Below are 13,817 nucleotides of genomic sequence, written 5' to 3'. Positions count from 1 at the left end.
GGGTGGGGGGAGCGGGGAGAAGCGGGGAGTGGGGGGTGGGGATGAGGAACTGATACCAAGAGCTCAAGTAGAAAGAAAATGCTTTGAAAATGATGGCAACATATGTACAAATGTGCTAGACACAATGGATGAATGTATGGATTGTGATGAAAGATATGAGGCCCCAATAAAAGTATTTAATAAAATATATAATGGAATGTTTCCATGGATTTTTGAAGCCCTCTCATATGTTTGACGTTTCTGTGTTGCACAAGTGGCTAACATGCTGAGCTGCTAATGGAGAGGCCTTGTGATCTAGCTCTACAAAATCAGCTACTGAAAACTCCATGGAGAAAGGTTCTACTCTGACACACATGGGGGTTGCCATAAGTTGAAATCAACTGGACAGTATTTGTTTTTAGAAATATGCATAGTTCATACTGTATCAATATATAGCCCTCCTCCAGGCTTTAAATCAGCATGCATTGTACCATCCACTATGTTCAAGAAAGTGCAGAGAAAAGCAAAATGAATACAGAGGAAAAGAAAATACAACCAGTTTACATTTAATGCTAGCACCTTCAAAATTCTCAAGCAATACAACCATGCTGAAAGGTATTACAATCTGGATTTTTACAAAGGGGAAAACTGAGACTTAAAAGTGTTGAAAACTTACTCAAAATTACATAGCAATAAAACGAATAATCTTCTATTCAAAGCCAAAAAATAAACAAACCAACGCACTGCCATCAACTTTACCCTACACGGCAGAGTAAACTACCCCCTGTGGGTTTCTGAGTCTATAAATCTTTGCAGAAGCAGACAACCTTTTATTTCGCCCAAGGACTAATTGGTGGGTTTGATCTGCCTGTGATTAGCAGTCCAGTGCATAGTCTGCTATGACACTAGGGTTCCTTTTAATTCAAAGCCAGATCTATGTAATTTCACAGCCAAAAGCCTTTTTGAAACTGTCCTTTCCTGCTATACAATTCCATACATCATTTAAAGTCTCCAAAATTCATCAACTCATAAATATACTACGTTGGTGGTGTTTTTCTTCATGGGTGCCATTGAGTCTGTTCTGACTCATAGCGACCCTATGTACAACAGAAGGTAACACCGCCAGGTCCTGGCCATCCTCCAATGGTGCTTATGTTTGAGGCCCCTGTTGCAGCCAATGTATCAAGAGCATTCCTCTTTTCCACTGTCTCTTTACATGAACAAGCATGATGTCCCTGTCCAAAGACTGTTCTCGCCTGATAACATCCAAAGTACACGAGATAGTCTCAACATCCTTGCCTCTAAGGAGCACTGTAGTTATACTTCTTCCAAGAGAGATGTTTGTTCTTTTGGCAGACTCTGGTATTTTCAATATTCTTCACCAACACCATAGTTCAAATGTATGGATTTTTCTTGGTCGTCTTTATTCAATGTCCAACTTTCCCATACATATGAGGCAAATGAAAATACAAAAATACCATGGCTTGGGTCAGTGCTTTTAGTCCTCAAAGTAACATCCATATTTTTTAATGTTTTAAAATGGTCTTGTGCAGCAAATATACCCAATGCAATTAGTAGCTTGTGCTACTTCCATAATTATGCACCGATTGTGGATTCTTGACAATTTCAATCATTTCTCCATTTATTATGTTACTTATGGTCTATTTCTGAGAGGATTTTTTCTGTACATTTAATTGTAATTCTTCGCTTTACTGAAATCCTTGATTTTCATCAGCAAGTACTTCCCAAGTCCTCACTTTCAACAAGCAAGATTTTATCATCTGCAGATCGAAAGTTGGTAATAAGCCTCCTCTAATCCTGATACCAGATTCTTCTACTTTTTTTAAAATCATTTTATTCTTCTTTATCTAACTCATCTTCTCAGGTTATTTGCCCGGCAACACTGATGAAAACCTTTGCTGATTTTATTTACTTACTTATATAATTTTTTAAAAGATCATTTGTTTGCTGATTTTAAATCATGCAGTATTCTCGTTTTATTCACACAACTTCCTCTTAATTCATGTACAAGTTCCTCATGAGCACAATGAAGCATTTTGGGATATTCATTCTTCTCAAGGCTATCCATAGTTCATGATCCACAAAACTGAATGCCTTTGCATAATGAAACACATGTAAACATCTTTCTCACATTCACTACTTTCAGCTAAGATCCATCTGATGTCAGCAATGATATCTCTTGTTCCATATCCTTTTATGAACCCAGCCTTAAACTGACAGCTCCCTGTCAATGTACTGCTGTAACTGTTATTGGATAAACCTCTGTAAAATTTTACTTGCATGCGTTATCAATGATAACGCTCTATAATTTGTACACTCTGCTGGGTCACTTCTTTGGAATGGGTACACTCTTCTAGTCATTTGGTCAAACAGTGTCTTCTAAAATCTTGGAATAGTTCAGTGCTTCCAGTACTTCATCAGCTTATTGAAACATTGTAATTGGTATTCCATTAACTCCTGGAACTTTGTTTTCACTAATGCTTTCAACACAGCTTGAACTTCTTCCTTCAGTACCACTGGTTCTTGCTCTAGGTTACCTCCTGAAATTATGGAAATGTTGCCTAGTTCTTTTTAGTATAGGGACTCTATATTCTTTCCATCTTCTTAGGATGCTTCCTGCATCATTCAGTATTTTGCCCATAGCATCTTTCAATATTGCAATTTGAGGCTTGACTTTTTCTTTTAGTTCTTTCCATTTCAGCGACCTATAGACTAGAGTAAAACAGCTTCTGTGGGCTTCTAAGACTGTAAATCTTTTTGGAGTAGAAAGTCTCATCTTTCTCCCATGGGAAGGTTCAGAGTTTCAAACTGCTAACCTTGAGGTTATCAGCCTAACAAATAGCCCATACCACCACCAAGGTCCCTTATAACCCATAACTCACTAAATCTCACTGTCATTAAGTCAATCCCAAATCTGCATCCCTAGTGCAGCTTTGAGAGGGCTTAAAATTTAACTTGGGAGGACAGGCACACATGCAGCAGAAAGCAGATTTTTAAGATATTAAAAAAGTTTATTCTTCTACATGGCATGGGTCCTGAATGGATGTCACATAATTCACACCAAAAGACACTATTAGGGAAGACTTCTAGGGAAAAGAATGATTAACATTTTAGCAGACATAAAAAAGGGAGGGAGGTGTTGGAAAACAAGTATGTCATTATAGGAACAAACTTGAAAAAGTCATGGCATAAAAAAAAATGTTTTCAGGATAAAGTGTTTTGTCAAAGAGTATATTTATGAAGGGTTAAAGTAGACAAGTGAGAGGATACAATGGGAAACAAGACCATATGCTTAAAGGGAGGGCAGATCAGGCAGATCATAGACTTTGAGCTTGACTATACAGACATCAAAATGTTTGGAGGGAAAAAATTTTTATAAATAATCAAGGGTTCATGAGGGAGAGAGGGTGGGGAAGGGGGAAAAATAAGGAGCTGATATTAAGGGCTCAAGAAGAAAAAAATGTTTGGAGGGAAAAAAATTTATAAATTATCAAGGGTTCATGAGGGAAGGGAATGGGAAAGGGAGAAAATGAGGAGCTGATATCAAGGGCTCAAGAAGAAAGAAAATGTTTTGATAATTATGCTGGCAACATATGTACTAATGTGCTTAACACAATGGATGTATGTGAGGATTATGATAAGAGTTATGAGAGCCTCCAATAAAATGATTTCTTTTTTTTAAGTTTGAACAGGGAAATATCATCAGTCCTATATTTTAGGTACAAAAGCTATTATTAAAATGAAGAGAAGAGATAAGTGGCTTATTGGCCTCTGAGTCAGAATCAATTTGATGGCAGTGAGTTTGGTTTGGGCTTTATTATAATAATATATTAAAATAATATGAGGCTATTATTTCTAGCAAAAAAATAAAAGTCAATCCATAAGTACAGCAACACTGAACAAATAAATAAGACAGACTGAAAATATTTGAAAGGGAAAATCATTAAACCTTAGAAGCAGTTTAAAAGTACATGTATTCTAAGGAAGAATAAGACATTAAAGACTAAGTTTTAATTCAAGTAATTGAAATTCTGGTGATGTTTCACCTACAGAGATAAATAAATAACTTCTTATAGTGTAGAAGCTCAAATTACAACTTCTGTAGCTGGCTTTAAAGATCTCTTTAATTCTAAATTGAACATATAACATATATGCAAAGGAAAGATGAACAACACTGAGTGAAAAGAGATACTTTGCAAAAAGCATTGAAAATCATTTGGTTTTCTAAATATTAACTATATATGTAGTGTCAGGAATATTTGGAAAAGTATGCTTTATTCAAACTTACTTTCTCCATCACCGTCTTTATCAAATTCTTCTATCATTGCCCGGAGTTCTTCATCACTCATGTTCTCACCCAATTCTCGGGCAACACGCCGCAAGTTCCTCAAGCTTATTTTCCCCGAATCATCATCATCAAATAATTTAAAGGCCTTCAATATTTCTTCATGGGGATCTCTTTCCAATATCCAGTCTGTCACTAGAATTTAGAAAAGAAAAAGAAAAACCTACATAGTTAGAAAGCTACACATCTGTGAAATCAACTGAACATAATATATAAACCTATGAAATTTTCAATATTTAGTCTGACAACAAAATGACAAGTGAGAGCCCCCAAACCCTGAGAAATATCTGAAATTGGAAAGACTAAAACTACATTTAAAACCTTAACCTTTATATTTAATAAGTCTATTTTAAAACCCCCAACCCAAATCCACAGCTATCGAGTCGATTCTGATTCATCTCAACCCTGTTGGATAGCACACAACTAACTCTCCCTTTGGATTTCTGAGATTTTTTTTACGGCTTTATGGGGACAGATGGCCTCATCATTCTCCTGGGCAAGCAGCTGGTGGGTTCAAACTGCCGACCTTGCTTTCAGCAGTTCAATACATAAGCCACCAAAGATCCTTCAACCTGGTGGTACGGGTAAGGAAAACGATTTTGATTGCAAAGTCAAAATAACGTGTGTGTGTGTGTGTGTGTGTGTGTGTGTGTGTGTGTGTTCCACATATATGTATGTACAAGGGAGCATCTGTGGTACTCTGGGATTAGTAGTGTGCTAATGGAAAAGTTGGTGGTTCAAATCTACCAGCCACTCCATGAGAGAAAGATAAGGTTGTATATCTCTATTAAAGATTTACAGTCTTAGAAATCCTATTTTTATGAGTTGAAATCAACTATATATAAATGGGCTTGGTTTGGGGTATATGAAGGAGCTCCAAAAAGTTCACCTTGAAAATTCCATTCTAGGTTAATTCTACTCTTCTGGGATTTTTTTAAAGCCCTCTCTATTTACATTTATATATCCACACATTTAAAGTTTACTATTATTAATAATTGAATTGAGCTCCACTGAGATCCAGCCCAGATGTCTACGTACTTATAACCTAGCTGTGACGTCATATCCATACAACAATTCACTCTCTGCCATCGAGTTGATTCTGACTCACAGTGACCCTAAGGCAAGTCAAACTGGCCCCGTGGGTTTCTGAGACTGAAACTTTTTATGGGAGTAGAAAGCGTCATCTTTCTCCTTTGGAGTGGCTGGTAGTTTTGAACGGCTGACCTTCGGTTAGTAGCCAAATGTATAACTACTACACCACCAGAGTGCCTCCAAAACAATTAGAAGTAGCGAATTAAAAACTGTTTGCTTCATAAACCTATACTTAAACCGATTGCTCCCCTCAAAGTTAACCCAACTCAAAAAAACAAACTAAAACTGACAAATTAATAAAATACAATTTCATCACAGTCACAAATCTCAGAAAAAAAATGAAAAAAATCATTGATATCTTCATGCTCATGGTTAAAAGGAGCTATGAAATGAGGTGAAAAAGAATGAATCTGATTGCAGTAAAAAAGCCTTAGGAAGAAAGTATCTCTAAAGTTATACTCATTTTTGTTCTGCAGGATAATTCTCAGAACAACCAGCTAAAAATATACATACATAATTTCAGACCATAATAGCAAGTGTTTAATAAATTATAGTAATATATGATGTTAATATTATTTTAAGAAACAATATTTTATATTGCCATTAACTTTCATTAATATTCACAATACAAATTGCAGCAAAATCTGTAGCATAATTTTTTAAGTTATTAGGTAAAATTATGAAAATATCTAAGTGAAATAAGTCTACCTGCTGATCTAACACACCAAAATGAGGTATTGATGACTTTTACTGGGCCATTATACATAAATCAGTCCTGTCAGGGTTCACATCATCAGGAAAAACTTACAAGTGCCTACAGGTTGTTAGTGAACATTTAGTAAATCCAACAAGACAAACAACAATTTAAGGCTTCAATAAGCTATTGTTGTCTTGCTGCTACTAGATCTTATTAGGTTAAAGCTTTAGAGTAAGCATCTATTCAAGCCAATGTTATATAATACATATAATACTTTCTTTTCATTAATTTTACCCAAAAAGTCTCCGAAGTAACCAATTGAAGTATATCACTGTATGCATGCAAATCATGAAGACTCATAAATATTCAGTCAAAAAGGAGTTGGCATATATACAGCCAGAAAACCAAAATAAAATACCATACTTAACTCTGTGGCTCATACTCAACTTATTTTGAATTTAGTCCCAACAAAAAACAGGACACGAAAAAAAAGTGTTAAGAAATTTTCCACACCAATTAAATAATTTGCATGACAGGTGAATCAAAAAAGCAGCTTGCTCAAAGTATTAATGTTCTTAAAGAAGCACCAGGGTGATCTGGAGAACAGATGGGCTCCAAGATGTATAAATTTTGATCCCACTGGTGCTTTAATTGTGCTAGTTATTTCAGACAATGTCTGTGTACTTTTAAATCAATATCCGGCCTTAGAAGGCAGCTTTTCCTGGAACCATACATCCCCTTAATTCTGGCCACTTAAAATTTTACCCATTTTATATGTTTATGGTGACTTTCTCCCAAACCTTCAGGTTTATGCTTGTTCTATGAAGCAGAACTTAACTACATTACTTTTTTGCTCTGAATAAAAACAAGCCATAAAACAAAAAAGCAGTTAAGCTAAATTACATCTATTTTACAAAAGTCCAAAGTTCTATTACCATAATTCTAATTTCAATTAATTTTATTATAACATACATGCATTTTATCAAAATAATTGGACCTTACACATAATAAAAATTAGTTAAGAAATACAACACATTTTTAAAAATCATATTTAAATAGGTAAAAAGTCATTAAACCAATGCTAAGAAATGTAGCTTCTACTTTATTTCCAACTGCCCTCTGGAATTTTCTATCTAAACATACCACAAACAGTTACTTTTAACTCACATACTGAAATCCAAACTCTTCCCATAATGACCAAGGTGGCTGCCACTGCTTCTCCAGCTTCGCCACCTCAGCATAATGAACAGCTAGATCCCAATATTTTAAATCCCATAAACCTAATCAGTGAGCCAAGTTTACAGTCCTAAGGACACTAACATTTTTACTTTTTAACATACCTCTTCTGATTTTATCTATACCATCCTTACTCTGAAAGGGCTGCTCAGAATGATAATTTACTACATGGTATCATAGTTTATTCTCAGCTACAGTTAAATTATGAGTCTTTAAAAAGAACTTAATAACCTTCTAGTACTTTCCCTCCTTCACCCCAGCATAGCACCTAAAAAAACAACAACAAATGTTTGTTAAATAAGAAAAAAAAATCAGCACATGGCTGTTGAATAAGCAAAATCAAAATAATACAATATTCTATTCTGAATAAGCAATTAAATAAATAGCACATGCCAAAATTTGACAAAAGCACAAACATCTATTTACCTTGATTTTATTGTAAAGGCACCAATTCCTACACACCTGCTGTTACCCACTAGTTTCAGGCTATTTTGAGTCTAAACTTATTAAATATAGTGTCAATACTATTTTTCTAGCTTTAGGAGAAATTCAGTTTGGGGTTTTTTTTAAAATTAAGTTTTAAATATCAGATTTATTCATCGATAAATACCTGTGGGGTTGTATTACCTTAGACCAGTGGTTCTCAACCTTCCTAATGCCACGACCCTTTAATACAGTGCCTTGTGTTGTCATGACCCCCCGCCCCCCAACCATAAAATTATTTTCGTTGCTACTTCATAACTGTAAATTTGCTGTTATGAATCAGGCGACCCCTGTGAAAGGGTTGTTCGACCCCCAAGGGGTCATGACCCACAGGGGGAGAACGGCTGCCTTAGACAGCAGTAAGAGTGGCACATAAAACTAAAGACACACTGGATCTAGTCACTTGTCCCAGAGTAGGAAGCACACATCCAGCTGCAGTCAGTCATTAATTCAAAAATAGTTAACAAATAGGGAGACAAGATAGCTCTTTGATAATTTGATTTCTAATCTGCAAAAACGTTTTACTTGAAACTGTTCTTCTCAACAAATAGCCTTATAATAGCAAACATGTGTTGCTGAGCCTGTCAAAAGGGTGATCGTTGAGTCAATCTTTGTGCCCTGTCACTAACAAAGAAGATGGTGACAGGAAAAGGTGGAGACGGAATGGGACTCTGGCTCTCAATTATTCCTAAGACTACAATTTAAAACTGGTAATCATTTAAAATCAGTTATCTGTCAAAAGTCATAATTATACAGCACTTAAAGTCTGTAATTATAAAACACTATCATACAAATATAAATACTTAAAGTAGAATGTTTTTCTGTCTAGTGATATAAATGCTTTCCAGTTACCTGTAATAAATGAAACCAAGACAACTATTTTTTTAAGTAATGATAGCACTTACTATACACAAGGTAAGTCCTTTTCTAATCAAGTCACATATACTTATTTACTTACTCACTATCCTCATTTTATAGTTTAGAAAAATGGGACACAGAAAGGCCAATGACCAAGTTATACAGCTACTAAGTGGCAAATGCAGTCTCTGAATCCAGGCAATCACTCACTGCCACAGAGTGCATTTTGATCACGGAGACCCTATAGCGGGTTTTCAAGGCTTTACATCTTTAAAGGAGCAGTCTCATCTTTTTCTCAAGGAGTGGTTGGTGAGTCTGGACCTCCAAACTGGAGATGTTCAGTCCACTGCCTACCCCACAGCACCACCATGGCTCCTTTGCAAAACTACTATAACATACTAATTGCACCTGAATTACAGCTCTCACGGTTAAACTCTAACCACATAGTACCATCTCCACTAAATTCTAACATCCTATTTCTGTAAGTAGTCAATTTCAGTTGAAATTTGGAATACTATGACTGTAAACCCCTGGAGAGCTTCCACAGTGGAAGAATAAAAGTGGTTCTCTCCTCCACAAGTAAATAATTCTACAGATTAAAAGGCAAAAATCAATAAGCTCCCCCAAGAGCTAAAGTGCCTCTTTAACCAGTAATCTAAACATTGGGGATATTCTGTGCTGTGGTTACTTTCTTTTAGAAGCATCCCTTCCCTTCACCACCTTTTTTGTTTGAGCTTTCAAATTTTATTCTTTAAAAATTATTTATGATATCAATCTACTATCATTATCTATTATTCTCATTTTCTCTCTTTCCTATTCTGCCTCTTGCTGAATATTTAAAATAGGGGGTGTTTGTATAAAATTGAATATGCCCCAACTTTTAAAAATATATCTAATAATTCTGACATGCTTATACATTACACTAACTCACAAAAGTGCTATGACATGGGTCTTACTATGATAAAACAGACCTGAATAAGTACACACTCAAAGCACAATATTCCAAACAATATATTAAAGCAGTAGTAGCAAATTCCTTGCCTTCAGTACCCTCTCTCCTGAAGAATAATTCATTAAAATCAAAGATATAAAAAATTCAGCCAGTTAAAATCCTCAACACTTTATCTTTAATTGGTCATTCTAAAATGTCTCCCATTTGTAGCCAGCCAACTCCTCCCTTACAACCATCCTCTTCCCACAGTCCCAACTCTAAATAGATTTTCATATTCAAAAGATCAAGGTCATCCAGGGAATGTATTCCTTCAGCTAAACATTGTCAACCCTGACAACCAACCTTCATTTATAGTAAAAGATGCGAACTGATGTGTTTCTTCTCTGGCGACTTTGCCAACAAAAATTGCATACCAGAAAGGTTTGGAGAATAGCTTATGAACAACAGTATACTGAACTTTTTGTTTTACTGAGAGAAAAAAAATTTTGGATCACCTATCTTTTATTTTTATAACCACACATTACTTGCTAAGATATCTTTCCATACAAAGCTACTATATTAATTCCAGGGTTAGAATTTTCAGAACAAAATTGTAGAAACACAGCAAAGTTTTTAAAAATCAGGAAATAATAAATACTTGAACTGTACTACATTGTAAACCAATGTTCTATATTAAATTCCATAACCTAACAATTAAAAAAAAACTCCTATTGGCCATATTATTCTCAAACAACTGTTGAATACAAAGATCACTGAGATACACACCAACTTCATTAAAATCTTCAAAGGTGATTTTCCCTGTGGCTTCTCTGTCATAATCTTTAAGGATTTTCAGTACATCAGCTTTTTTCACATCAAACCCCAAGGCTCTCATTGCCACCTTTTGGATTAAAAGGGAAAAGCAAATTATAAAGTACTCCAAAAAAAAAATTATAAAATACTCTACAAAAAATGTGATTTCTAATTCCTAAATAAGTTTGTACATCTCAGGAGTCATCATGCTAACAAGCATGCAATTCTTTTATATGTTTTATGTCTCACAAAAACCACAAAGTGATTGTTACTGTTACTCATTAATGAAATTAATATTCCCTGTCATTTACTGTTTTTACATGACAAATGAATCAATATGTATTTAAAGAATGTATCATCCAGCTCACTGACTTAGCAAGCAAAAAATTTTAACAAGCTATCTGTTCTCATGGAATTATCAGCTAAATAAGAAAAGATATAATATAAATATCAATAGTTATACAGTAAGAGATGAATCCATTGAAATAAAAATTACCATCAGATTCTACCTAACAAGCTATCAAGTAGTCTGATACCCTGATATTAGAGGAAGAAGTGATATTGTTACTAGTAACAATACTACTGGTTTAAAACATTTTATAGAGAGAAATTTTAGTTGGTCTCCAATGGATAGATGAAGAATAGTAAACAGGCATTTTGGAAAAGATGACGAGTTACTAAAGTAGACATCAAAGAAAGGCACAGAGTTGAGGAACCATGAGAGCAGCTTACCCGACCTAAGTGGAAAGAGTTCAGCCAGAAGAGAAAATGTTCATAGAAAGTGTGCACTAAAGATTGGCACAGAGAAACTTTTTTTTTCATTAAACTACTGGTAGGTACAGTTAAGTACAAGTGGGGAAATCATTTAGAAAGTTCCAGATATAAACTAGTATTCCAACTCAAGAGAACAAGAGCAAGGAAGGAAGACAATGATCAAAGCTGGGTAATTAAAAGAAGATGTGGCAAGAGAGCGAAGAGGACCTCAAGATTGAGAAAGTCAGACTTCCTGGCCTATTATTATTTTTAAACATTCTCTCCTGCCCCTACAGTTACTTCCCCTACTCAGAAAACATGCTTGAAAATCCCTTACAATGTTACAGTTAAAACACTAGCCAGTATTTATATTCACCAAAAGCAACCTGAAACTACCTTTTCTCTCTAATTTGAGACCCATAGAGTGATGGCTGAACAGCATTATGAATATAATGTCATTGAACTTTACATGTAAAGATGACTGTAATATCTCATTATCTGCTTTAACTAAATATCAAAATATTTTAAAACTGTTTCCTGTTGTATGTTTATAAATAATTCTAGGCCTTAAAGTTGACATTTTCCCCCATTAACATGATGTCAATATCAGATGTTATTTGTGTTGTTTGCATCAGGGGGAGTACATTGAAACCTTTTAAATAACATGTTAAATTTTTAAAACACTACCCCAATCTAGGGGGAAAGGGGGGGGGCAAGAATATAGTAAACTCACTGACATGGAATTCCCATAGTTTAAAATATTCTAACTACTTGAATGAAAAAATAAGTGCTTGTAAAAAGGATTTTCTAAAAGACAAATAAGGCAAGGGGTAGTATTCAGTTTTGCTATACTACTTTTAAAAGTTTGTAGCTTAAAATGGTTTCAAGGGAGACGTCGGACAACGTTAAGATTACAACAAAATAATATAAATTATCAAGGGTTCATGAGGGAGGGGGAAGCAGAGAGGGAAGGGAAAAAATGAGCTGAGACCAAGGGCTCAAGTGGGAAGCAAATGTTTTGAGAATGATGATGGCAACAAACATATAAATGTGCTTGACACAATGGATGGATGGATGGATGGATGGATGATGATAAGAGTTGTACGAGCCCTCAATAAAATGATTTTTTAAATGGCTTCATAGCTTCAAAACCAGTTTAGTAAAAATTATAAATGTATTTTTAAGTAACAATGCAAGTCATTATAAAAGAAATACACATTTTAGATTACCTTCAATTCATGATAATCTATTGCTTCATCTTTGTCTGTATCAAACAGCTCAAAAGCATCTTTAATTTCTTGTTTCTGTTCCTCAGAGAGCTCTCTTCTTTTTTTCCTCTTGGTTTTGTCTACCACCAGCTCATTTCTAGGAAACGGAAATAGTCCATTCTAATACTATTATTTATTACTATTTTTATTACTATTATCTAATACTTTAGTCCATTCTAATACTATTATTTCTCTAAACGATTAAAAGAAGACTAAAAATGAAACAAAAAATTACCAAATAAATGAATTTCTAAAAAAAGCATTTGGAAGAAAGGTGATAAAGAAATTTTCTATGCATGCATCAATGCCCTACTCATTCTAGTCTAAGCTTCTATAAATTTGCCCTTCCCCAAGCTGAAGCATGTTACAGGTTTTTGTTTAAAAAATGAAGACCTAACTTTAGTCCTCCTTGCTTTGTATTAATTCCCCTAATATTGCTGTGGAAGAAACAAGAATTGTGAATCGGAAATGTTACTTCTATGTCAGAAACCCCATTCAAAAAATAAAACACTCAAGCTTTTCTTCATGCCATCCTAGAATGCCATTTTTTAAAACACTCTTAACAGAAAGCAAAATTCCTAATGGAAAAATCATTATATATCTCATTGATTTTTGCTAGTCCTTAAAAAGATCTAAAAATAACGACAAAAGAACCATGTAACTCACAAAGTTACAAAGTAGTTAGGCGTAAATTTTTTTAAGTTCTTAATAGTTGGGCAATTTGTGATTTAATCCACTGATAAGTCATCCCAAAATATGAAACACAAATATTAAAACAAGTGTCAGTGACCTTCTAGTTTCATTTAGCAAATGTTACAAATCCACTTTGTCATATAACAAATTCTGGGAAAGCTTCAAGGAAAATAAAGGTCAAAATTTATCCCAAAAGTGTTCAAGTGATGCCAATCGAAATGTGGTCCAAATTTCCAAATGGGTGTACAACACATGTATGGAAACAAGTTTTCAAAGGCAGAAAAATCCTGTACGCCTTTAAAATATAAAATCTGGTTGATTTTATTAGAACATGTTACTGGTTTGCGCTTGGTCGTGTTGGTCTCTCAAATGTAATGTATTTGAAGGGGCGTGATGGCTAGCAAGGGGCCGGGAGTGAAGTTTGAGAAAGCATGCGAACACAGCCCTCTTTCACAAGTCCGTCCTGAGGGTCCTGAGGACCCGAAAGCACGAGTCGGAAACCATCAACCGCATCCAAGAATGCCGCCCCCGTCCACTAACAGCACGCAGTCTTTCAAAGCGGCATAACTACATTGATATTCTCCCTGATCCAGTGTATTATGTGGTGCAGTGGGGAGCAGGCGGGGAGATACTGTTAAAAGGCTGGGG

General features: G+C 34.9%; 1 protein-coding gene across 1 annotated transcript in view; it reads right to left on the bottom strand.

Annotated features, from left to right (window-relative positions):
• Positions 1-13,817, bottom strand: part of CETN3 (centrin 3) — a 22,743-nt gene that overhangs the window by 8,316 nt on the left and 610 nt on the right. The window contains exons 2-4 of the mRNA XM_004703490.2: positions 12,438-12,573; positions 10,429-10,543; positions 4,289-4,480 (exon numbers count right to left, since the gene is read on the bottom strand). Coding sequence (XP_004703547.1) covers positions 4,289-4,480; positions 10,429-10,543; positions 12,438-12,573 — 443 coding nt within the window. The remainder of the gene's footprint in view (positions 1-4,288; positions 4,481-10,428; positions 10,544-12,437; positions 12,574-13,817) is intronic.

This window comes from Echinops telfairi, unplaced genomic scaffold, assembly GCF_000313985.2.
Source record: "Echinops telfairi isolate 266 unplaced genomic scaffold, ASM31398v2 ScPeMD7_7469;HRSCAF=8507_1, whole genome shotgun sequence".
Lineage (NCBI taxonomy): Eukaryota > Metazoa > Chordata > Mammalia > Afrosoricida > Tenrecidae > Echinops > Echinops telfairi.
Note: the sequence above shows the minus strand (reverse complement) of the source record. Positions and strands in the feature narration are given on the sequence as shown.